The sequence below is a fragment of the Dunckerocampus dactyliophorus genome, chromosome 13 (genome assembly GCF_027744805.1).
Source record: "Dunckerocampus dactyliophorus isolate RoL2022-P2 chromosome 13, RoL_Ddac_1.1, whole genome shotgun sequence".
In the NCBI taxonomy this organism is placed as follows: Eukaryota; Metazoa; Chordata; class Actinopteri; order Syngnathiformes; family Syngnathidae; genus Dunckerocampus; species Dunckerocampus dactyliophorus.
This window is the reverse complement of record NC_072831.1, coordinates 26,603,476-26,629,774: the sequence shown is the minus strand read 5'-3', so window position 1 is coordinate 26,629,774 and position 26,299 is coordinate 26,603,476. Positions and strand designations below refer to the sequence as shown.

Genomic DNA, 26,299 nt, shown 5'->3' with positions numbered 1-26,299 from the left:
AAAAAGTTGTAATATTATGATAACAAAGTCAAAATATTATGAGAACAACATTCACAAGAAAAAAGTCAAAGTATTTGTAAAAATAAAAAAAAAAATAGCAAAAAAGTCTAATGTGATGACAAAAAGTTTATACTAATAATACGCAGTCACCGAAAACACAAAGCTGAACTGCAGGCTGTTTTACTTTAAATGTAATAAACGTCTTTGCATATCTACATGGGTTGGTTTAGAAAATGTATAAGTGGCCCCCGCATCCTTTAGGATTTTTCAGTATGCGGCCCTCAGTGGAAAAGTTTGGACACTCCTGTTTTATACCTCAAAAAGACTGCGCTTAAATTCGGCAACTTTTAAGAAATTCCCAGCACCATTTCATTCCTGCCGCCTCCATATCGGTAAAACTAACTGTACTGCTCGCATCAGAAACTGGAAGATGCGCTGGTTCGTGCTGAGGGACAGCAAGCTCATGTACTACGACAACGACAGCGAGGAGAAGCTGAAGGGAACCATCGACATCCGAGCCGCAAAGTAAGACACAATAGCTCAACGCACCCAAATTTGCTTCTTCGTCAACATGCCGCATCCTCTTAGAGAGATTGTCGACAACCACGAGAAGGAGAATGCTCTGAACATCGTGACAGACGAGAGGACCTACCAGGTGTTTGCAGAGTCGCCAGAGGACGCCAGGTGGGGTGGAGACTGAGGTTCTCATACTGTGTAGCCTACAAAGCAGCTACAGGCTAACTCTATGAACCGCTCTCATTGTGCAGTGGGTGGTTTAACGTGCTAAGTAAGGTGCGAGTGTGCACGCCGGAGCAGTTGCTGGAGATGTCCCATGAACAGGCCAATCCCAAGAACGCTGTGGTCAGTCCATTAAAACATTCATTTTGCACTATTAGTCAAGAGAGAGCAGCATACTGTATACTGACTGGTCACTACATTAGGCACAGGGTTACAGCTAAGTACTTTTAATTACAGTGATATGACAAATGTATATGCAATGTATTCTGGTGATTTATTTGTTTTGCGATTGTTTTTCCTAAGGGGACACTTGACGTGGGCCTGATTGACTCCGTCTGCGCATCTGACAATCCTGATCGGTGAGTCGGATTTTTGTCTACATGAGAACACTACGACTACCACACGTTCCTAGACGCTGGTTGACTTGTTTCCAAATTCAAAACAATAAAGGAAAGTGAATGAATTTGTTTGTTTTGCCTTTATAGAACCTTTTATTGCCTGTACAGGCAGTGTTTTATGTTGTTTGTGTCGTAAAACTAAGTCAAGAAAAAACAATAAAAATAGAATCAAGTAAAACTACTCAATGTGTGGACGAACAGGGTGTCAGTCCCTGTTCGTCTGAATTAATCGTCCTGTTCATATTACACTTTCCATGTAGTAAGTTGAATTTCCGGTTCGATGGTTATCATCGCTCACTTCCTTTTTGCCGTCACTGGTACCCATCTGTCCTGGCATTGTAAAAAAAACAAACAAACATGAAAAAACTGGAAAAAAAAAAAAAACACGCTCAACTTGTTAGATTTTTTTGCCATGTTTTTCCAGGAAATTTGAGATGTTCTGCTCAAGTAAAATAACGAAAAAAAAGCAAATACAGTATGTATATTTTTGTGTATTTTGAATATATAGTTAATATTTTAAAATCAAATTTTCTGAGAAAAAAAACACAAAAAGCCCCAATAAGCAAAACACATTTGACTTGTTTCAGGTCTGTAGTCATATTTTTTCAGAAAATGTGGGGTGTTCCACTGAAGGTAAACAATGGTAATGGTAATGGTTTAATTTGATTTGAACATGCATACAAGTCACATTGGAATACATCACATCGTACAATTCACAGTTCCACATGTCCAAAAGGAGTAGGAAGAAGCAAAGCTTATTTAATCCTACCCCCGGTCCGTTTCACATCTGTTGTTGTACATTTATTCATTTCCTGTATTCCATATATGATCTTTTTAATACATACAAAAGAGATAAGGTAATGTAACAATATGGTAATATAATTTTCAAGGTTTTTCCACAATTACTCTTTTTCACCTCATATTTGTTCCCAAATGCTGATACTATGCATAGAGTAAGATTTGATTACCTTATTGAGTGCTAATGTGCATATTTGTACTACACCAAAAAACTATTTTATTTGTATCTGTATTAATTTCTTGCTTTTAATTTGATGTTGTTCCTGTCATAGTTTTACACAATACATAATAAGATAAATTAGATCGCTGTAATGTACGTATGTTTTAACGATGTGTTAAAGACTAGCTAGTGCGCTGCTAATGCTAGCTCTTCTCTGACAGAAGCCCCCACCTAGCTGTCCTTGGCTGTGCCTGTCATTAACTAGCAGCTCATCCCCAAATTTTAGCTCACAGTTCAAAGCAAAAAATCAGCCCAGAGACGGCTCGCATCTGAAAAAAAAACACTTGTTAGTTGGGACACTTGTGTGCCAAAGTACCACAGTATAAATGACTTACGATACGATAAATTAAAAAAACAGGCAGTGCTTTAGTACCTTCCTGCTTCTTTCTGGCAGGTCGACGATAATGTCGTCTGTGATAATTCCAATCACATACAAATAACTTTGGTCTTGTTGCGAGAGTCGTCTGCCTGGGCTTTGAAGCTAAATTTACCAGTCAAAAGATCCCTTTTTTCTCCTTATCTGCTTAATATTTGCTCCTGCTTGTAGCTACACGGTTACCGCTGCTTACTCAAACTACTGCGTAAAAGGTAAAAAAAACAATAGTGCAGTTCAAGTAAACTTCCGTTAGTAATGCATTAACTTTGACAGGCGTACTCAGAAATATAATAAATCAAACAATGAAGGTGGATTTCGCATTGTCGTGCTCTGTCCAGGCCCAACTCCTTTGTGATCATCACGGCCAACCGTGTGATCCACTGCAACAGCGACACGCCCGAGGAGATGCACCACTGGATCAGTCTGCTGCAGAAACCCAAAGGAGACGCCCGGATCGACGGCCAGGAGTTCCTTGTTCGAGGTAGCACATTCCTTTAACCGCTTTTAAACAGTGCCAATATTTTTGGGATATGCGGCTCCTCCTTATCTCCTCTATGTTGTCGTATTTCAAGGTTGGCTCCAGAAGGAGGTGAAGACCAACGCCAAGAGCACCTCCCTGAAGCTGAAGAAGCGCTGGTTCGTCCTCACCCACAGCTCCCTGGATTACTACAAGAGCGCCGAGCGTAACTCGTCCAAAATGGGAACGCTGGTCCTGAACTCGCTATGCTCCATCATCCAGCCTGACGAGAGAGTGCACAGGGAGACAGGTGAGGACCAGGAGGGACAAGAACAAGAACAAGAACAAGAACTTGACATATTGAGGATCTCTGACTCGAGATTATATACAGTAGATCTTGTCATTATATATTATGATATATAATATAATTAAGATATGTATGGATTATTTCTGTGTTTTGCAGGATATTGGAACATCATAGTGTATGGAAGGAAACATTCCTACCGCCTCTACACCAAAATGCTGAATGAGGCCATGAGATGGACGGCCGCCATACAAGGCGTCATCGACAGCAAGACCCCCATTGAGACCCCGACTCTACAGCTCATCAGAGACATCAAGGTAAAAGCCCCCACATGCGCATACATTAAGAATAACATGTTAAATGTGTGATCTTCCAGGAGAACAGCGTCAATCCAGAAATAGTGGAGCAGATGTACAGGAGGAACCCCATCCTCAGATACACGCAGCATCCTCTGCATTCACCACTGCTGCCACTACCGTACGGCGAGGTCACCAGCCGTGAGTCAAAACAACTTCAGTGTCTCCCAGCTATTATTTGATGATAATTTATGTTTTTGCTTGCAATTCCTGCAAAAGTGCAAAGGCAGCAAGGCTACGCCAGCCTGCAGGACGAGGCGGTGCGGGTCTTCAACTCGCTGCAAGAGATGGAGACGCTGGCCGACACGGTGCCCATCATCCAGGGTATCCTGCAAACCTGCCAGGACCTGCGGCCTCTCAGGGATGAGGTTGGTGCTTTGGAAAACAAAACCAAGCGGTGCGGAGGGTGAGACACGCCTTAGTGCAGGGGTGTCCAAACTTTTTCCACTGAGGGCCACATAGTGAGGATGCAAGGGCCACTTTGATATTTTGTAAAGGTGCTAAGAAGTTATACATATTTTAAGAAAAAACTGCATCTCAGTTTTGTGATACAAGCGAAACCGTATAATTAGAATGAACTTCACTGTTTGCTCTCTTTTTTCCCATTTTTTCAGTTTTTACACATTTTCTGAATATTTCAACGTTCTTCTTAAATAATCCTTGTAAAAAAAAAAAAAAAAAAATCGGAATATTATGACTTTGTTCCCATAATATTTTGACTTTATTCCCATATTATAATTTTTTCCTTCATGTAATTTTGAAAAAATTACATTATTTTGTTTCTCATATCTTTAATGTTGTTACTAAAATGACATTATTTTCCCTCATAATATTACAAGTTTATTCTGTATTTTTCTCATTTGAATACTTGTTCTATTCATATTTTGACTTTATCACATCTGTTCTTTTCCATTTCTGCTGGGAAATTTTTCCAACTATTTCAACTTTATTCTTGTAAATTTTACTATCATAATTAGGACTTTATACCCATAATATTTTGATTTTATTGTCATAATATTATAACTTTTTCCACAACCTAAATTTTTAAAAAATTACAACATTATTTTGTTTTGTTTCTCATAATATTAACTTTAACTTTAAAAACTTTAACTTTTAAAAAATAACATCTATTTTCTTTAATATTTCAATTTTATGCTACCAAAAGGATGTTATTTTTCGTCATAATATTATGACGTTCTCGTAAAATTTCTACTTTTTCTTGTTAGATTACCTTTTACCTGCACTTAGGTCTCATCTCTGCATCCTGGCGTCGTGCTTCAACACCGAGAGATGATGCGAGACGTGACAATTACAACTTTTTTCATTTAATATTTTTACTTTGTTTTTGTAAAATTACTGCAGATTTTTCCATTTTTGCTGTTGCTGTTTTTTTTTTGTTTTCTGGTTAAATGATATTTTTAGAATGTGCCTCTTTTTAGAGAGCCGGTTCTTTGGGCTCGGCTCACTACAAAGAGCCTATCCAAAGAGCTTATATCGTTTGCAACCGACACATCCTCTGTTGTTGTTTGTTCGCACTCTACTGTGTCTTCACTTTATATTTTGTGTTTCAGGTTTATTGCCAGGTGATCAAGCAGACCAATCACGTGCCTCAGCCCAACAGCCCAGCCAATCGGGCGCACTGGCATCTCCTCACCTGCATGAGCTGCACCTTCCTCCCCAGTCGCGCCATCCTCAGATATCTGCGCTTCCATCTTAAGAGGTACGTCGTCCGAGCACTCCCACCGAAAGTAAATATATTTAACGTGTTTGTGTGTCCCTCGTCAGGGTGCGTGAGCGTTACCCCGCCACTGAGATCGAGCGCTACGCCACTTTCATCGGAGAATCCCTGAAGAAGACCAAGACTCGGGAGTTTGTGCCCTCACAGGAGGAGATTGCCGCCCTGCTGGTGAGACAGGAGATGAGCACCACCGTTTACTGCCACGGGGGAGGGTCCTGCAAGATCTCCATCAACTCCCACACCACAGCAGGAGAGGTGCGCACGGACAAGTAGGGAAAACAAAGTTCACAACAACTAATTTGTTTTTTAAATGTTTCTGCTCAAGGTTGTGGATAAGTTAATCCGAGGTTTGGCCATGGAGGACAGCAAGAACCTTTTCTCGCTTTTTGAGCACAATGCAGTCACGGATCGCGCGCTGGAGAGCAGAGTCATCGTGGCAGACGTCCTGGCCAAGTTTGAAAGGTATCTCATGAAATACACAAAAAAATGACATTGTTTTTATGGATACACATCTAAGCGTCTGTTTGTACGTCCACTGGACACAACATGAATTACACCTGCAGTATATGAGAGCTAATACCATGTACAGTATATTAGTAGTATCCAAAACCAAACAATTACCCAACCCAACAATCAACCTACGAAGTAACCTACCCAACCCTGCCACCCACCAACTAACTAATCATCCCAACCACCAACTAATCCACCCAAACAAGCAAACTAAAACAACTTGCCAACTAACTACTCAACAATTAATAAATCAACAAAATCCAGTCACCCACACAGCCACCCACTTCCACCTAACCAACCAAATCACTCCAACTCGGTCAACCAACTAATTTACCCAAACAACCAACCCATCCCAGGCACCCCCATCCAGCTCCCCTGTCACCCAAATAACCCAACAGACCAACCAACCAAATAATGTACCCACCTGAGCTAACCAATTTAACCCAACGGAACTGAGCCAACCAACATAATGAGCCACCGCACCGACTAACCAACCCAGACAACCGCCCACCCAGCTGCCCACCAACTAACCAAACCAACCAAAGCCATCCACACACCAACCAACCAACCTACCCAACCAGCTGACAAACCAAACATACAATATCCCAACTCAACCCAATCCAGCCCAACCAAGCATTAATCCAACCCAGCCTTTAATCCAGCGGCCCACTGCACAACAAACCCAACCAACCAACTAACAAACTTACCCTATCAAGCCAATCAACTCAACCCAGCCACCCACCCAACCAAAACCATAAATCAAACCATTAAAAAAAAAACATCATAATCTTTTTTGTCATCCTTTATCTGTTTTGGCAAAACTCTGCTGTGTTCTTTGTTTTTTCAGGCTTGCTGGTAGTGAGGAAGAAGAGGAAGAAGGAGAATGGAAGCTTTACTTTAAGCTCTACTGCTTCTTGGATGTGGAGAGCATGCACAAAGAAGGAGTGGAGTTTGCCTTCATGTTTGAGCAGGTGAACTACCCAAAGTTGGAAGGTGGTCTAGCCCATGGTTTGATTGATTGTCACCACACAGGCCCACGAGTCCCTCATCAGCGGACACTTCCCGGCATCTGAGGAGACTCTGCAGCACCTGGCCGCGTTACGTCTCCAGTACCTCCACGGTGACGGGGCTGGGCGGGCTGGCTGGAGCCTGGGGAGCGTCTATCCCATTGGACGTCTTCGCAGCCGCATCATACACTCCACCAAACCCGGTGTGGGATCAGCAGGCGGAGCTGGAGGAGTAGGAGCGGGAGATGGGAAGGCTATGGCGGGGGGGCCGGGTGGTGTCGTTGGCCCTGGGGCAGAGAAAAGGAAGACGCCCAGCTTCCTGGATGGCACGCTAAGAAGGAGCTTCAAGACGGGGTCGCTGAAGAAGCAGAAGGTCAGTATGAGAGAAGAACAAGCAATGCGCATGACCACTAGTTGTGATCTAAGCTGGAAATGTTGTTGCAGGTGGAGGAGGAGCAGATGCTGGAGATGTGGGTGAAGGAGGAAACGTCGGCCACTCGCACCAGCGTCCTGGAGAAGTGGACGCGTTTGCAGGGCATGGCGCAGCACCAGGCCATGCTCAAATACATGACCGTCATCAAGGAGTGGCCTGGATACGGATCCACTCTCTTCGATGTGGAGGTGACAAAAGTTAACTGGAATTTAGTTGGGGTTTTTTGATGACCTGCTCAAGCCTCCTTTTTTTCTTCTGCAGTGTAAAGAAGGCGGCTTCCCTCATGACCTGTGGCTGGGCGTGAGCGCTGACAACGTGTCCGTTTACAAGCGAGGTGATCCCAAACCTTTGGAGACCTTCCAGTACGAACACATCACCTTCTTTGGCGCGTCGCAGCTCTACACCTACAAGATTATCGTGGATGAAAGAGAGATGTTCTTTGAGACTCCACTGGTGAATTAAGTTCATTTTAGTCCAATTTAGTCTCAATTTCAAAGGAAGAGGCAGCTAATAATAATAATAAATGTTCCCTAGGTTGGCGAGATCACCAAGATCATGAGGGCCTACATTAACATGATGGTAAAGAAACGCTGCAGCATCATGTCAGTCACCAGCGTCGCCAGCTCTTGGGTCAGGTGATTCCCGCTGGCCAATCAGAGACCTTGGTTTCTCCACAGCGGCAACGGATGCCGCCCCGGCCACATCGCTATTGGCTGGTTGGATTTGACACAGGCGGATGCACCAGGGTAATGGTGAGAGTAGATTGCCAAGCGTGGAAAATGGACACTAAAGCCAAAGGGATCAATGGGATTAGGATCAATACATTTTGAGATGGGTTATTTTCATTCAAGCATGACATTTACAGTAAACCTGACATTGGTGGATGGTCCTTTCACATTCAGTACAGTACATGACTCCAGTTGTAGTCCTTGCATGTAGATGTTCAAGCACACTCCCAACTTATCAGATTTCCTTCTTTTCGGGCCACAAGCACTAAACATTGATTGGCCGACCAGTCCCACTTTGACCCATGACTTGGGGTGAGGCAACCACCAACGATCCAGGGGAGTAGCTCCTTCCTAGGACCTGTGGACATTCTCTCCCAGGACCTCTCAAAAACCTGGTGTGGGTCTTCCTACCATGACCCTGGGCTACCTCCCTGGACTCCCTGTAACCTTGGGAAGCAACCATCCAGTAGTCCACCAAGACCCAGGGGTGTGAGGGACAACCTCCATGAACCCTCCAGGACCGGAAGGGGCCACCTCCCAGGACCCACTGAGTTGGCCTCTCTCCCAAGACCCTTCAGGACCCTGGGGGCTACTTCCCAAGACTCAATCACTCACCTGGGTCTTGAAGGGTCCTTATTAGGACCCCTCAGGACCTGTGTTAGACCTCCCATCCAGGCCCCCTCGGGAATCCAGAAGCAACCTACATGAAAACAGTGGGCTTACGTCCCTAGGACCTGCTGCAGTTCCACAGCTATTTCATAGGACTTTTCGGGGGAGGCCTCCCTCTCAGGAACCTCCCCCAGGTTCCCTCATTACCCCGTTGGGGGACCCACCAGGGGTTGCCTCTCTTCCAGGAACCTTTCCCCTATGAGCCAGGGTGGAGCTACTTCATCGAACCTGTCAGGCGAGGCCTGTCTTCCACGATCCCTTAGTACATGGTTGGGTCCCCCACAAGCTACATCCCAGGACTTCTAATGCCCCCTCTCACCACCCCTTTCAGTGCACTGCCAGACATTCTGCTTTCAGCTCTTGGAGTCTCTCTCTTTCTCTTCCTTCATCCTCACTCCTCTCACGCATGACACTGTTATGTTACCATGCTTACATTCTTGCTTGCTTCTGCGCTCCGTGTCTTTCTGTGTGACATCACGTCTCTTGCATCTATTGTGGAGGGATGGGGACTCACTCTATTCACCAGCGCCACCGTGTGGCCGCAGGAAGAAACTACAGCCAAAAAGCAATCCGCTTTGGCGGTGACAGCAATTTCCCAGTCGCATTATGTGTGTGTGTGTGATTTGACTGTATATTCACACACAAACTGAGATGTGTCGTTTTTGTACTGTCTATCACGTATAATAATAAGAGTTAATATTTATTTAAATGTTCGGGTGGTCCCAGCACTGTACAGCCTCTATGTAGTGTAAGATACAAGCAATTAAAGGGCGTTAATAGGGATGCTGCACATATTCACTGGCAGTGCCATTCATTCACTGTGTTTTTGATGGATTTATCATAGTTTTTTTAAATGCTACTAATACTGTACTGTCTCTTCATGCTAACTTTTTCTTTAGCGCAAAATAAGTGCACCGCTCTATAGTAACTATGATTAATACTGTCCAACAACGACCCGCCACCCCACCTTGAAGTGCTGTGTGTGGAATGCTGCTGTATGTATGTATGTATGTGTGTCATAGTGTAACCCAAACTACATTATTTATGTTGGAAAAGAGTTGAGAAGAAAAGTAATAATGAGTGCATTCCTGGGGAACTGAGATGTATTGTACAAGCTTTGCAAGTGTTGTGATCGTGTGTTAAAAGAGACGAGCATGGGACTTTATTAATGTGAGGGAGGGATGGTTAGCTATTTATTAACCTACTGTATTGCCAAGTGTGTTGGTTGAGGAAGGTGTGTAAAATATTGATATAAGGTGCTGATATGATGCTGTGAAGAACTCATACGGTATAAGGGTTTTTACATAACAGGAGTGCTTTTTTTGGATTTTACAAAACTTCTTCACACTGCAGGTAGAGGGCAGCATCATCAATATGTAACAGCTCTAGTGATCCTGCATATCACATGCTTACTACTTAGTTGTCAATTAAAAAGAACTAAAGTGTCAATAACCTTGTAAAACAAACATCCTGTTCTGTCAAATTCCAAGTACAAGCTGTTCTGCCATCTAGCGACTGCCCTTGTAAATGCACCTGCCCACCTTCATCTCCAGCACAACTGAGATTCCCAATATTACTTAGGCATGCTGAAGTTTCTACATTTTTACATTTTAATGGATTTAGAGTGAGAAATGAGTTGTTGTCACACTGATGTCTGCTGTTTACCTGCAGTGTTGCACGAAGTGAATGCTATTGAGAAAATACTGACAATATTAACAATTCATAATGTATTCGGTCACACTTTACAATAAGGTACGCAAAAATACAGCAGTTACTGAGGAACTAATGAACTAATGACCAAGGCACATAAATTTGGACTAGTTACTGAGGAACTAATGAAGAACTAATGACTAAGGCACATACATTTAAACTAGTTACTGAGGAACTAATAAAGAACTAATGACTAAGGCACATACATTTAGACTAGTTACTGTGGAACTAATGAAGAACTAATGACTAAAGCACATACATTTAGACTAGTTATTGAGGAACTAATGAGTAGAGGAGTTTCTGAGGAACTAAGGCACATACATTTAGACTACTTACTGAGGAACTAATGAAGAATGAATGAGTCGTGGTTAGTGTTAGGGTTAGGTCGGTTCATTCCTCATTAACTACTGTAATTGTGTGTACCTTATTGTAAAGTGTTACCATGCATTCATTCATTCACTCTGCTTATTTGAATAGAATATTGGCCTTTCAAATGGCAGTGGATGTAGAAAGTGAACGCATCTCTTCCAATTAAATAGCTTTTTTTTGGATGTTTGATGTAAATTTCAAAACTATTTGGATTTAGGTCTGGGCTCTGGCTGGTCAATTCCTAACTTAAACCATATTCATGAACACAGTTTTAACCAATTAACATAAAATACATCAATAAATTAATAATAGTTTAAATGTTATAAATAACTTTAGAAATGAAACACAAGTAAAATAAAAAATAAAGTTTGTTATTTATTAATTTCTTTAACTTTTAGGCCCAGCTACATTTTGCCCCCCCAAAAAATCAAGCATATGGGAAAATGTGTATGGTCCAATGAAACCAAGGTTCAACTTTTTAAACCACAATTCCAAAATGTATGTTTGTGGTGTTCACTTTCTAATCCAGTCGCTGTTGTTGCTGGATTATCAAAAATGGCCTTGCATGACCCCTCAAGGTGTTTGGTGATCGCTCCGGCCCTGGATGCATTGCATACAGCCACCCTGCTGATACAGTCACCACAAAACTTTAGCTTGCATCACTTGTGCCGCAATAAAATCGTGCAAAAGTGATGAAGCCATAAATTACAAGGAACCTGGAGCCGCCTTCTTGTCTATGTGTTCTATTTCTACACATCTGTCTGTCACTGATGTTTTAACAAACAGGAAGTAAGTTTTAGTGATCAGTGTGATGTCCAATAAGGTGACAATGATTTGTAAAGTATGTGATCACAGGGAGACGCCAAAAGGGTCCTGCCATCAGCCGCAGGCGGCCATTGTGGGGGCTCCTTATCATTAATGTCATTATTAGGATTATTATCTCATGGTAATGCTTACTGTCATCATGAAATCATGTTAAAAATTGTGCTTAAGACAAAAGAAAATAAGAGAAAGAGAGAGATATGTGTGTGGTCATTTTTTTATTTTGAACTGGATTTAAATAATATGCTTTAATAAATTATGGACATTGTCCTCTGATGTTTGGGAATTTATCTAGACTGATTTACTGTATTATGTGTGTGTGTGTGTCCATTTACACTTAGAACATTTTCATAGCCAAATATCAGATGAGATGCATGTTCATGAACTAAACTATGTAATCATATCAGACAAATCAAGTTTTTTTGGTAAAAAGCAGATTTTTTAAAAATACAATTAAGTAGGATGAGTGTCTCTTTAATTTTAAACATTACTATGTACAATTGATCTTATTCGTGAGGGTTATGTTCAAGACCCCCTGAGCATAATAAAAATGCCTTTTTTTTATACACAGTAAATCAGAGGCATCAAACTCGTTTTCATTGAGGGCCACACCGCAGTTATGGCTGTCGTCAGAGGGCCACTTGAAACTGTCAGTATTCATGAATATAACCTCACGATGTTATTACACAATTGACCACACATGTGATTATTCTATTTTTACTAACAAACTGATGGATAACTTGCTTTGAAATGACAAGCAAAGTGGGAATATCAAGGTGACAAGCAGACGTTCAAGTATTTATTTTTAATAACAAAAAATGCTTGTAATATCTTATTGCATGATCAGATAATATTAAAGTTTGTGGGCGGTTTAAAGAAGTGCGTGCAGTCCAATTTTGTCAAAATGAAAGAATGGATTAGATTAGATTTTTCATAATAGCGCTTTTCAAATCACCCAAAGTGCTTCACAATGTAGTGAAACCATTATTCATTCACTCCTCAGTCACACACTGGTGCCTCTCAGAGTTATAAAATGGATTCAGTTTTACACATGAAGAAACAATTACAGTATAGTGTACAGCAGGAGTCACCAACGTGGTGCCCGCGGGCACCAGGTAGCCCCACACGACCACATGAGGTGCCCGCAAGCCTGCTTTTCATTCAGGTTTTCAGTTAATAATGAAAGAACAGTAGAAAGAAATGCATTCTGAAATACAAAATGTGAGTTGTGGACACCAGCATTTTGTTAATGTTCTGGTAAAACAAGCATATTCGCTTTGTTTGGGTTTAAAATAAGCTCTAAAAATAAATGTTAAAAAAATGAGTAGCTCTTGGCCATTTTCATTTTGTAAAAGTAGCTCTCACAAGGAAAAACGTTGGTGACCCCTGGTGTACAGTGTACTTTCAAGACATGCCGTTACACAACATGACATCTTGTCAAAGTCTCTTCCTGCTTGAAAATGTTAAGTGAATTGACTTGTGAGACAGCGCCCTCTGCTGGGTTCGGGGCCGCAGCAATCTTTTCCCCCTGCAGATCAACAACTCACCATCTTTCTACTTGAGTTACTATAAATAAAAAACGAATTACATACTGTATATATGTATATACACACAGTTATATATAATAAAATTAAAAATATAAAGATAAATAACTCCTCATACTTCAAATTGCATGGGTCACACATAATGTAAAATGATTTCATCAGAGTATCCTCCTCTTTGTGTGTCCGTGTGCGTCAGTGTTTTGTCACGTGATCAAGTTCGTGTTCGAACCCTGACGCAGAGGCCACGGTCTTTCTTCCTCCACACCCACGCAACTATTTAACAGACAGAGAAGACATAAGGAAGGACTATCTAACAATTTTTAGCCAACCATGATGGGCTTAAGGAGTTTGGGACCTATTGTGCTCCTCTTTACGTTCGCTTTGGGGACAATTTTAGCACAAACTTCCGCACCTGGACAAGGTAAGAAAGTGTACTAATAAGACCGCCGGTCTTCTTCTTCCTGGGTTCGCTAACGAATTAGCTTGCTAGCTTTCTTGAAATAGTAGGCGCCATTATAACCAAATGAATCTTGTGCTTGTTAATGAGCTTAGAAGAAGAACTGTATGTTTCAAACAGTTTTGCTATTTATAATATAACATAGTTACTTTCATGTCTGTTGAATAACTTCCCCTTTTCAAACCACTTAAAAAAATCAAGACATACATATATGTGTTGCCATTTTAATTTTAAAGGTGCTCTCCTTGTTAAAATAGCAATAATAGTCAATCTCCAAGCCTGTCTCCATGGAGAAGAGGCTCCCAGTGGGATAGGAGCAGGACCAAACACCCCTGAGTCCTCATTTAGTTCTTACATAACAATGTGTGCTTACACATCACTTCTACTTGTTTTTTTTTTTATCGCTTTTTTCTTCTCTGGGCAACAGCTTGCGAGTCCAAGAATGGCACCAGCTGCGAGGAATGTTTGCAGAACGTGACAGTAAGTCCACAAGAAAAGAGTTTTTGTTGTGGAAAGAGGCCAAAAGCTTCACCTGAACACTGGTCGGACTGGTTTGAGCTCTAACTGATCTCATTCCTTCCCACCCTCCTCCTCCTCTTCTTCCTCAATCCACTATTAACCATTTGTGTTGCTTAAAGTTGCTCAACAGGACTGGTTTATATTGTGTTTTTGTCCACTCCGCAGTGCTTGTGGTGCATCAAAACCCGAACATGTGTGACGTATCCTGTGAGGAGCATCCTGCCACCACATGCTCTCTGTCCGCTCAATGATGCACGCTGGGGACTTTGTTGGAGTAAGACAACACAAACAAGTGTTCACCGCGATAAACGAGGGACAGCTGGATTGTGTCACTCTGTTTATTTCTTTTGTGCAAGGTGGTGGTTATTAATAATTGGCAGCACATGCATTTTTTTTTTCATATATGGCACGTCAAAGCTCGTATGAGCAATCGTGTCAGATTGTTCCTGTAAAAAGAACTTTCTGAAGACTTAGACCTCCTCCTTACTTAGCTACATACGTGTCAAAATATTGGTGAACAGCGTACAGTATGATATAGTACAGGTGTCCACTACTGTACTGTATACAAGGTGTATGTCCCTTATATTGCTCTTACATTATCATGGTAATGCTTAGCTCACCTGTGTTTTTCCTTTTTTTTTTTTTCTCCGCCTCTAACAGTGAACTTCCAGCATTTAATCATCACCCTGGCGGTGCTGGGCGGTGTTCTCATCATCGTCCTCCTGATCTGTCTGTTCTGCTGCTGCAAGTGTGAAAACATTGGGTAAGTCTGCTGTGTGATTGTCATCTGTTTGACTCGACAGACCTCGACGCCTGGTCTAATCTTGGAGAACAAGCTGCGCAATACGCCCTGTTTCTTTTTAACACTTTACCATTATTAGTGTGCAGTAGATACATTTTTACACATGAATCGCCCCTACCGGTCCAAACCCTCCTGCTAGCTTGAAGTTGACGTTCTCCTCCAATTTCGGATCAACATTTGCAGTAAGAGTAACCGTTGTAAATAGATTAGATTCCCCTTCTCTCACTCACCACTAATGAATGATTATATTGGATGATTGATGAACAGATGGAATTGGAGTCACAGTGTTGCCCTTTTTAAGATAATTTAAGACAATTTAAGATAATATCTTAACTCATGTTCCCCTCGCTGCAAGTTCTGAGGCTGGATTGACTGTCAAAGGTCATGCGCCCGCAGCCAAACAAAGGGCTGTGCGTTCAAGAACCGCCAAACAAAGTGCGAAATCTCAACGCTTGACAAAAAACATCATCGGTGAAGCATAAAGACATAATCATGTATACGGTAAATTGTGGGCTTTCTAACAGTGACGCATGTATGATGTACATGCTGTATTCCCACATATTTATAAATTATTACAGACTTACGGTGAATGAAAAGCGACCTTTTTTTGGAGAGAGAAAAAATTGGATCAAAAATCTGCAATTTTGTGGGGCCATGAATGCTGAATCGCGAATGTGCAAGGATCCACTGTTTTTATGGAATGGCTAAATCCGCTAAGAAAGGAGTTTTTTTCTGATTTTGAAACTATAAGCTTTTGGATTTTGATGTTCTGTGGATTTTTGGCAAGGATGTTGTAGATCAGCATTACTATCATGTACAAAGAGATGGAAACCACATAATGTACATTTTATGTTTTTTCCTTTTGGCATCACTTAATGTCTCTTTAAGCAGTTTTACAGCTCTCTCAGCTGCTTTTACATCTATGGTTTACTTTTTCTGGTCTAAATCAAATGATAGGTGTGCAAAATTGGTCCAAGTACTCTCCTGTTTGGTTTCTCACAGAAGGAAACAAAATGTGCCACAAAAAACCATGTGAGGGCAATCTCCTCTTATTGGTCAAAGTGATGTAAACAGGAAGTTGTTTTCCTGTATGGACTAGTAAGTTAAACAGTGCTAATAAACACAAAATGGAGCAAAAATGATCTTAAAGTGTACTCAACGACCTAATGGAAGGGTGCCACAAAGGGGTATAGGTCGATGCAATGTTTGACAATGGAAATGCTACAAAACTATAATGCTCAGTTCCCAATAGCTTCCATAACCAGTCATAACCTAATTTTGGTTTTGTGTGTTTTCTGTGCCAGATCTTCGAGATTCGCAGCCAAGATGGAGAGGCAGATGAACAGATCAAAATCCAAACAGGAGGAGAGGTAAAGAAAAAAAAGTTCTCACTAAATTGTGTGCAGTTATTTATAAATCTCCATGTACAGTTTAGCAGCTGATCTCCTTTTGAAATACAGTCCTGTTAAAGTAAAACCTCCAACTACTAAACTAAGTTTGTTTTGCATGAGGACGTGACCTGCATTCAAGATGGCCAACAAAGAAATGCAGTCAAACACAGAAAGATCAACATTAATGTATTTTACAATGTTGAATGTATAGTGTGGTTAGCCTGAGCAATGGAAAAGCAGTGAAGCGTAGAAATGTGCACATCACACATATCATCGGCCCAAACAGACTTGCTGTCACGTGACTTCTCCAGCAATGACTCATCATTATGTTGCTTTTTTGTGTCTTGGCAGGCGGGCCGAGATGAAACAGAGACACGAGGAAATCAGGAAGAAATATGGTGAGGCTACGAAATTTGACAAGTTAGATAGTAAAGCAACAGTGGTGCTTCATAACTTGCGTGTGTTTATTCATATTATTTACTCATCCTCTTTGTGTTGTTTGTTGTTCTTCCAGGCTTAAGTGGACCAAATCCTTATTCCAGATTTGCATGAGAGGATTCCTGAACCGGGACTTTAATTTAACAATGTTTTATTCATGACTTTTGTATTGTGTTCTATACAGTGTATGTAACAAGCCAAAAGGCTCTAAGCAATCACTACTATTGCCCACTTTTCCACTGCACGGTACCTACTCTGCTCTGTACAGCTCTAATTGCTCTCAGGTACTAGGAGGTACCAGCCGGGGGTTCTAAGAATGTCGAGTCAATACCATGAATGACTTAATGCCCAACTTGGAGGCTTGATAAACAAAACATCCAAACATGTCTAAACTAAGGCCGGTGCTGTATTATACTCCACAGTCTCCACTTGGCTGCAGCGCTCCGTTGTCTTGCCGTCTTCAATATAAATAATAAAATAAGTCTTCTTAATCCCTTAATGAAGTAAATAATGTTTGCAAAGCACATCTTGTTCTGAATGATGCCTACAATGTGGTGTGTGTTTCCCAATTTTGTGCTGCACTCATGAAAATGTGTAGAGCCACACCAAGATGGTACCGTGCAGTTCAGTAAGTGGCAGTGATCTCCTCAAAAATCTGTTTGTTTTGTTACAAAAAGGCAAGCTGACATTTTTCTTTCACCTAACTTGTCCATCTTGACAGTGCTCTGAGATGATTTCATCTTTTTGTCCTCATTTGCTCATGAAAATCTGTTACATCTGCATGTTGTTGAATGTATTTGAGACAACTGAATGTAGAATTCGCAGGCTCTTTTTGCACTTTGTGAGGTTTTACATTTTGCTCATCCTATTAGTTGGATTGACATGTAGTTCTGACCATTCGACGTCTCAGAAAGGGGAAGCAGTTCCCGGTCCACACTGTTTACGGCGGGGACGAAGGCCTGCTGACCTCGACTGAGGATATAGTCGGGGTGGAACGAGTACTTTGAAGCCCCTTTTAATCCCACTGACATAATTTTCATTGAGGAAGCAGAGTCTGAGGACATGAACATGTTGAACAGGCGTTGAGGGGGTCCTTTTTGAGGGGTCTTAGGACTGCGTCTCTGCTATTAGCAGACAATGTGGTCCTGCTGGCCTCATCATGCTGTGACTTTCATTGTTTGCTGGGGCGGTTTGCAGCTGAGTATGAAGATTCTGGGATCAGACTCAGCACCTCCAAATCTGAGGCCATGGTTCTCAGTCGGAAAAGGGTGGATTGCACCCTCCTGGTTGGGAATGAGGTCTCAAGTATCTTGGGGTCTTCTTCATGAGTGAGGGATGATTGGAGCGTGAGGTCGACAGGCGGGTCCGAATGCCTACTGGACGCCTCCCTGGTGAGGTGTTCCGGGCATGCCCAGCCGGGAATAGGACCCAGGGCAGACACGCTGAAGGGATTATGTCTCACAGCTGGCCTGAGAACGCCTTGGTGTCCCCCCGTGGAACTGGAGGAGGTGGCTGGGGACCAGGAAATCTGGGCTTCCCTACTGAGACTGCTGCCCCCGTGACCTGGATAAACAAAAGAAAATGGAATGGAGTGGACATGTAGTTCTGTTACTGCCTTATGTAGGCCTAATAAAAAAAATGTTCCGCCACTGAAAGAAACTTGTCATGTTTTTTAAATTTCATTTCAGTTTTTAAACAAAAACACAAGTGTACAGTACCTGTCAAAAGTTTGGACACGACTTGTAATTCACTAGCATGAGAAAGTGTCTCCAAACCTTTGACTGGTACTATATAATGAAAGAGGTCGATGCTCCAAATGGTTTTGTTTGATTGTTACCTCATAATGTGTATTAGAACATCAGTTTTAATTCGACGAAATTAAATATCGTAAACACGCCAAACATACAACATTACGTTCATTCTAATAATAGGCTTTCCAGTTCGCGTGATCGAGGATTTATGCACGCCTGCGCGCTCCTGCCTCCGCGCTCCCGAGACTTATAGGTCACGTGTCTGTCTTCGTCCAATCCTTTCATTGCAATAGCGGTCCGAAGCGCGCGCCGGTCACCGGAGGAGAAGAGAGGACAGAGAGCGACAGGAAGACAAATATAAATAAAAACAAGCAAGTATCGCAGATTTTTTACTCAATTTCGCCGGCAAACCGCCTCACGAAACCCAGCAGCCATGTCAGAGGAAAAGCCAAAGGTGAGGTTTTAAAGAATGTTCTAACGTGATGCTTTCCAGAATGTGCAATGTAAAAAAATGGCCTGCTTAGCACGTTTCTCTCAATTGGCGCAAGTGTTTGTTTCGCAAATGAATGACATCCCGATCGGCGGTTTATGTTAAATCCTCTTAAATGCGCTCACATTGTAATCAGCCTTTTTATCGTTTTGGGTAGCAAAAAAAGCCTTCGCCATCAAACATTTGATTGTCGTTTGCGGATTTTTTTCTTGGTGGGGACCACGCGATTTGCGCAAATGCCGCAGCTGTAGCCGCCACAATAGGATGCTAAAAGATGTGACAAAAGAAGCTAAACAACTTACACCACAGATCTTTCATATGGTGGGTTTTATTGTCTTCCGTGCATGTTTTGCCACATTACGACAAAACAAAGCTACTTAGCGATGCTAGCCGGTGGCTAAACTGCATCATTTGTGAGGGGCTGGGGCGTGCAGGTGCTATCCTCGAGCTAACATGCTAACGTTGACCTGCTATTGTTTCAGGCATTAACGTTAAATTGTGGTTGTTGCAAACAGATATATACAATATAAATCGTCTGCTTCCATCCATCCATTTTTCTCCGCTTATCCGGGTCCGGGTCGCGGGGGCAGCAGTGTCAGTACGGAAGCCCAGACCTCCCGGTTCCCGGCCACGTCCTGCAGCTCCACCGGGAGGACACCAAGGCGTTCCCAGCCCAGCTGTGAGACATAATCCCTCCAGCGTGTCCTAGGTCTGCCTCGGGGCCTTCTCCCGGCTGGGCATGCCCGCCGGAACACCTCATCAGGGATGCATCCGGACTAGATGCCCGAGGCACCTCTGACTCCTGGCTCCTCTCGATGTGACGGAGCAGCGGCTCTACTGAGTCCCTACGGGATGACTGAGCTCCTCACCCTATCTCCATGCTTTTCGCGTCCGTGCGGACAAATGACGTAATTTTCGCACCCACGCCCCCTCGAGCGGCCCTTTTCACGCGCACCTCCACATTATTCTAACTACGCGGACAGAGACGCGAAAAAAAATGGCAGACGAGCAGGAGATCCTCGCAGCTGAAGTAAGGAAATACCGGCATTTATATGAGGCAGCCTACCCTGAAGCTTGTTCAAGAAAGAAGTTGTGTTTTAAGTCAAGTTGTTTTTTTATTTTCTTTTGACAAAAACAGTACTTCTTACTTGCACAAAAACAGCTGTGCTTAGTTTTTTTTTAGTTGTGTTTTTGTCATTTTTTGTACTTTTAAAACAATGACAATTGCACAATATTTTTTGTACTTGATAATGGCTCTACAAGACTGTGTAGTACTTTAAAAAAATTAATAAATTTTGCATGGGTTATATGAGAAAAACCTAAAGCTGTTATTTATATTTGTGTATAAGTATTTGGTGTGCATTAAAAAGACTAATTTCCAAGTCAAAGCAGTCCTGTGTTGTCTTCAGCCATGTTCAGCATGCCTTTTGTAAGCACATTCACCTGCAGAGTCCCTGTGGTGTTAAAAGACGAGTGGACCACCTTCTCTTCCTTTTGTTGCAGCAGCAAACAAATACAAAACAATTCCTCTTCTTCAAGAAGTAGACGCGCAAGTGTCGCCATGTTGGAAGTCGAATCAGTTGAAACAATGGCAAACGTCTTCCTCTCTAGTTTAGTACTGTTGTAGATGTGTTTTTGATACACTGCCCCCTGCAGTTTGGGAGCTGCCCAGTTCACACAGCATCTCTTGAGCGGATTTCCGCGAAGCTCATTCGCGCAAAAAATATAACCCAGCCTCTAGGGTGAGTCCAGCCACCCCACGGCGGAAATTCATTTCAGCCGCTCGTGTCCGCGATCTCGTTCTTTTGGTCACGAGCCAAAGCTCATGGCCATAGGTGTGGGTGGGAACATAGATCGACCGGTAAATTGAGAGCTTTGCCTTCCGGCTCAGCTCTCTTCACTACGACGGTCCAGCGACCGCATTACTGCAGACGCTGCACCAATCCACCTATCAACCTCACGCTCCAACCTTCCCTCACTCGTGATCAAGACCCTGAAATGCTTGAACTCCTCCACCTGGGGCAGGAACTCATTCCCAACCCGGAGGGAGCAATCCACCCTTTTCCGACTGAGAGCCATTGGCTCGGATTTGGAGGTGCTGAGTGACATCCCAGAAGCTTCACACTCAGATGCAAGCTGCCCCAGTAAACGCTGAAGGTCAGAGCCCGATGAGGCCATCAGGACCACATCGTCTGCAATTAGCAGAGACGAGATCCTAAGGCCACCCAACTGGACTCCCTCGGTGTCTTGGCTGCGCCTAGAAATTCTGTCCATGAAAATTATGAACAGAAACGGTGACAAAGGGCAGCATTGGCGGAGGCCAGCGTTCACTGGAAACAGGCTTGACTTACTGCTGACAATGCGAACCAGGCTCCTGCTCCGGTTGTACAAGGACGGAAAGGCACGTAGTAGTGCATCACCAACCCGTACTTCCGGAGCACCCCCCACAGGACACCGTGAGGGACACGGTCGAATGCCTTTTCCAAGTCCACAAAGCACATGTAGACCGGTTGGACAAACTCACAGGTACCCTCCAGAACCCCCCTCAAGGATGTAGAGCTGGTCCAGCGTTTCGCGACCAAGACGAAAACCACATTGCACCTCCTGTAGTCGAGGTTCTACTAACGGTTCTATTAAGTGTGATTCCGCCTGTAGTTGTAACACACCCTCCGGTCACCCTTCTTGAAAAAGGGGACCACCACCCCGGTATGCCAATCCAGAGGTACTTGTCACGACTTCAACGCAATGTTGAAGAGACGAGTCAGCCACCACCAAATATTGTATATTGATATTGAATTTCTCCTACATGATGCTAATTTGGCGTGTACAAGATCTCTGCTTGCGAGCTAGCTGTGCCGTTAAGTGTAACCTCGCTGTTATGAACGATGTCGTCACAACCCCTAATGTTATAATATTGTACATCTTATATTATGCTGTGTGTTGTATTACCTTGCTTGGTTGTGCTTGCAGGAGGGCGTCAAGACCGAGAATGACCACATCAACCTGAAGGTTGCAGGGCAAGATGGCTCGGTGGTCCAGTTCAAAATCAAAAGGCACACACCCCTCAGTAAACTCATGAAGGCATACTGCGAACGACAGGTGAGCTCCAATCACCACACGCTACTTTACGGTGGCTGACTGAAGCAAGCACGCGGCAACATCCAAGCGCTACTAACACAGAAATGATCCAAAACATCAAACACCACAAAACACATGCAAAGGGAAAATGCTGCATACATTATAAATGCTGTAATCACAAAACAATGAAGGATCAAACAGATATTCAAAAGAAATATGCTGCAAGAAAACACCACACAAGCCAAAATACAACTGCAGGAGAGAAGAGCTGCAAGTTTACGGAACAAAACAGAAGTTTGCTAAGCAACCAGGGGAGCAAGACATGGAGGATATCCACCTTTAAAAACATGGAGACCTTAGGAGTTGCAATGCAAAAGTACATCAACACTTGGTGTTATTCTAATGCTTGCTTGTGTACCCCCAGAGCCTTTTTGTCATACCATGAGTACCGCCTAACTCATACGTGTCGATAATTCTCCGAAAGTAGAATGTAACACAGCTGTTATGATTTTGGCGCCACAGGTTGTCTCCCTGGCGAAACCAGTTGTAGTCCACATGTTCCATTTTATTGTCTGACTTGATATGAAATGACTGTGAATATTTACTTATCTTCCACATACGTTTCCACGTACCCCCTGCAATTTGCTCGCGTACCCCTGGTTGGAAATCACTTTTCTATAATGGTGTAGCATATTACAGCCAAGTGCTTTACAAAAACGTAACGAAAAATGGACATAGTCATTCTGCCTCTGCTGGGCATCCCTGAGGTCTGGCTAACTTCCAGATAGCCTGACAAACCTCAGTTTTGTTACTTGCGCTTGCAGTTGTTTATGGAGTTTGTGTGTGTGTGTGTGTTTTTTTTTGTGTGTGTGTGGCTTTTGCAGCATATTACTGTTGCAGTTTTATTGTGTTTGTGTGTGGTTTTGGATCATTTTTGTGTTTGCTACGTCTTTGCTTCTGTCAGCCACTGTACTATTTTCATACTTTAAGTCAGGGGTCACCAACACAGTGCCCGCGGGCACCAGGTAGCCTCCCACGACCACATGAGGTGCCCGCAAGCCTGCTTTTCATTCAGTTTCTCTCATTTCAGAGTTTTCAGTTAATAATGTGAGTTGAATGTGAGTTGTGGATACCAGCATTTTGTCAATGTTTTGGTAAAACAAGCATATAGGATTTGTTTGGGTTGAAAAAAGGTATGAAAATCATTTCTACAAAAATGAGTAGCTTGTGGCCATTTTCATTTTCTAAAAGTATCTCTCACAAGAAAAAACCTTGGTGACCCCTGCTTTAAGTAATAGTGGATGAATGAAGCTGCCATCTTTTGAGTTCCCTAAAGTAATGTTTCTCAAACTCTTGCTACCTGCACTTACCAGGGTGGTTTAGCTTGTTCTCGCAGGTTATTTGCTTTCAACTGTTAATATTTCAACACAAGAAAATGTCACTAGAATTACATTTCAGCAGATTTTTGGTTAACGTGTTTGTGTGGTGTTCCTGAGCACCACTAGATGGAGCCACAGTTTGAGAATAGATTTGTTGAACCAAAGCCTTACCGTCTTCCTCATTACAGGGACTCTCAATAAGGCAGATCAGGTTCAGGTTTGACGGCCAGCCAATCAATGAGACTGATACACCTTCGCAGGTAAGACCCCTCGCTCTGTTCGTCTAATACAAAGGCTGCGATGTCAGTCTATCATTCTGCTCTGTTTTTCCCCCATTGTTGAAATAATAGACTTCTAAAACCTTTTATCAACTGTACAGGCAAGGTTTAAAGAAACATTGTAAACATATTTACCTGCCATACAAGTTTAAAAAGAAGCTACCCAGTCTCATATAAATACGTTAACAGTTTTGTTTTTGTTTTTTACCAATTTGACCAAACGTCTCTATTAGCAATGTTTTGCCACAGGACGGCAATCTGTATCTGGGAGAGGGGCCCACAGCAGCACTTGCTGCTCGTTCAGAGCCATACATGCTTTTATGTCACGCACTAAATGTAACACCGATCCCTGCTGCTTCGTCGTCTTATAGTCCGGCAGACCAACTGTGTTGTTGTGTTTATGAGCGAGTGTGAACAGGTAGCCCCAAATCTATTTGTGGCGATCCAAATGTAGCGGATTTTTTGTCCGCTAATGTACATTGTCCACTAATGTGGCAGGCCACTACAAATAAATAAATGAATGTATGGGAAACACTGAGTAGTAATACATTAAAACACTTTTTTTTACTAACCACTGAGGGGGACATAATAACTCCATCCAAATGCACATCGCTCATTCTCTCCTTGTTGTCACACAAGTGCAAAAAGAAGTTAACCAGTGTAAGTTGAACAATGGACTATATGGGGATGCTTGACTTGTACTGTTTGAACGATATGCATTTTTAACACCTTTTTTATGAGGTTGTCACTTTTGCAAATAATAAAAATCCAAAGAAAAAGCTAAATGTTTTTGTTTGAATTAGAATCAATGGTTATATACTAACGGAACACGTGTGGCTTCCTCTTCTAGCTGGAGATGGAAGACGAAGACACCATAGACGTTTTCCAGCAGCAGACTGGCGGCCTCTGCTAAAGCCCCTCTCGCCTCAGTGACAGCCACCCTCAGACCACAACCCTCCGACATCATCACCCGTCGTCGCTCTTCTCAGCTATTATTATTATTATTATTATTATTATTATTATTATTATTATTATTATTATTATTATTATTGCTATTTCTTCATTATGTCCATGTTGGAATTTTTGGGGGCGGGAAGTGGGTTGGGGGGAAGTGGGGTTATAAGTGGCCAGGACTGTACTGTACTTTGGTTGTCGTCAATCAGGAAGACGGGCTGTGATTGGACCAACAGCTATCCGGTAGTGTTATTGTCCATCAAAGGGTCGCCCACCTTTCGTGTTTTTGTCTGGACTCCTGCTGTCATTATTGCCAACATGTCTTTTTACTTCTGTGCTTTTTAACCAGCTTTGCGAAATCATTTTTGTGTTTGGCCACCCCAGCCCCAACCACAAGAATAGACACCCACGGGGGTCACTTTTTTTTTTTTTTTCCTGTACAGACAACAAACAACAGAATGGATGTAAGCTAAATATCGACCAAATGTTCAGACGTATTTAAAGGGAGTCTTCGCTTTTTGGTTACTCGCTTTTTCTTCTTGTCGTTCCATGTGCATACCGCCAAGTATTTATTCAGACTGAAAGATGGCTGCATGGGTAGAATGAAGCAGGGCAGTGGAGGAGCCCCAGGTGGGGTTCTGGGCGGCATCCTGGAAAGTCAGTATATTGTTGTAAACCCCTCACTTCTTTGTCATATTGTCATATTCATATTTGCATTGATATAAACTGGCCTAAGATGAACATTTAGTGCAACACCATTTTTGTATGTGGTGGAGGGAGGGGGCGGGGGCAACCCAACCAGTACCACCATTTTTGGAGGTGCACGACAACACGCTTTGTATTATGTGCTAAGAATTTTCATCCGGTATTGTATTGTAGCTTAAAATACTGTCTTTGGGGATTTACGCTTTCTCCTGCAGATGCCCTCCTTAGCGTTTTAATGTCAATGTACCCTTTTTTTTTTTTCCTTTTTTTTTTTTTAACAAAAAATAGAAATAGATTGCCCCCACAGTTTTTGCAAGTGTATTTTTTTGTGTGCGTCCAGTCCGTCAAAGCATTCCTCATACTTCCAGGAAACGTCACTTCTGCACCTAACAGTCATCAGAATTTCAGCTCTCTTATGTTTTTGTTTTTTTTGCATCAAAATAAGAGCACATTTATCCGTGACAAATTTGCGTCCTCCTGGATTGGCTTCAAAAAGAAAACACATCTTTACAACAAAACAAGGCCCAGGTCTTTGTCATGTTATTTGTTTCTCTACTGATTTGTACATTATTTGTGGTCTTTTACTACTGTATACAATAAATATAGTTTGGTACTCAGATTTGTCAGTGCAAGCTTTGTTTTTTTGGCGGGGGGGTTTGTCTGATATACAACATATAAAATATATATATAAGAAGGTCCATTGACTGTTTTAGTTCAAAATAGTTCTCTAAAATAAATAGTATTCTGCATATCTTTTGACGCTTGTATCAGAAGGTGGCGCTGCTCAACAGCTATTCTGATGTCTTTTTTTAAAATTTTATTTTCAATTTTATGTTCTGTACATGACTTTATCAAGATGCAAACTTGTTGCTAAGATTAG

General features: G+C 42.4%; 3 protein-coding genes across 4 annotated transcripts in view; all 3 read left to right on the top strand.

Moving 5' to 3' along the window:
• myo10l1 (myosin X, like 1) overlaps nucleotides 1-11,923 on the top strand; it is a 51,218-nt gene extending 39,295 nt beyond the window's left edge. For both annotated transcript variants that reach the window (XM_054796168.1, XM_054796167.1), the window contains exons 27-43: nucleotides 421-525; nucleotides 589-684; nucleotides 768-861; nucleotides 1,042-1,097; nucleotides 2,869-3,011; nucleotides 3,103-3,297; nucleotides 3,451-3,608; nucleotides 3,668-3,788; nucleotides 3,867-4,015; nucleotides 5,219-5,367; nucleotides 5,433-5,640; nucleotides 5,711-5,847; nucleotides 6,743-6,866; nucleotides 6,928-7,275; nucleotides 7,347-7,523; nucleotides 7,597-7,788; nucleotides 7,870-11,923. In XM_054796168.1, coding sequence (XP_054652143.1) covers nucleotides 421-525; nucleotides 589-684; nucleotides 768-861; nucleotides 1,042-1,097; nucleotides 2,869-3,011; nucleotides 3,103-3,297; nucleotides 3,451-3,608; nucleotides 3,668-3,788; nucleotides 3,867-4,015; nucleotides 5,219-5,367; nucleotides 5,433-5,640; nucleotides 5,711-5,847; nucleotides 6,743-6,866; nucleotides 6,928-7,275; nucleotides 7,347-7,523; nucleotides 7,597-7,788; nucleotides 7,870-7,974 — 2,557 coding nt within the window. In that variant the 3' untranslated portion in view covers nucleotides 7,975-11,923. The remainder of the gene's footprint in view (nucleotides 1-420; nucleotides 526-588; nucleotides 685-767; nucleotides 862-1,041; nucleotides 1,098-2,868; nucleotides 3,012-3,102; nucleotides 3,298-3,450; nucleotides 3,609-3,667; nucleotides 3,789-3,866; nucleotides 4,016-5,218; nucleotides 5,368-5,432; nucleotides 5,641-5,710; nucleotides 5,848-6,742; nucleotides 6,867-6,927; nucleotides 7,276-7,346; nucleotides 7,524-7,596; nucleotides 7,789-7,869) is intronic.
• A 1,487-nt stretch (nucleotides 11,924-13,410) lies between these two features.
• pttg1ipa (PTTG1 interacting protein a) lies at nucleotides 13,411-18,427 on the top strand. The gene is made up of 7 exons (XM_054796175.1): nucleotides 13,411-13,598; nucleotides 14,062-14,114; nucleotides 14,319-14,427; nucleotides 14,814-14,916; nucleotides 16,260-16,325; nucleotides 16,698-16,744; nucleotides 16,861-18,427. Exons 1-7 carry the CDS (start codon nucleotides 13,508-13,510, stop codon nucleotides 16,896-16,898), a joined length of 507 nt encoding a protein of 168 aa, XP_054652150.1. The 5' UTR covers nucleotides 13,411-13,507; the 3' UTR covers nucleotides 16,899-18,427.
• Nucleotides 18,428-18,815: 388 nt separating this feature from the next.
• sumo3a (small ubiquitin like modifier 3a) lies at nucleotides 18,816-26,038 on the top strand. The gene is made up of 4 exons (XM_054796177.1): nucleotides 18,816-18,989; nucleotides 21,996-22,124; nucleotides 23,671-23,742; nucleotides 24,611-26,038. The coding sequence occupies exons 1-4, from the start codon at nucleotides 18,969-18,971 to the stop codon at nucleotides 24,671-24,673; spliced, it is 285 nt and encodes a 94-aa protein (XP_054652152.1). The 5' UTR covers nucleotides 18,816-18,968; the 3' UTR covers nucleotides 24,674-26,038.
• Nucleotides 26,039-26,299: the final 261 nt, after the last annotated feature.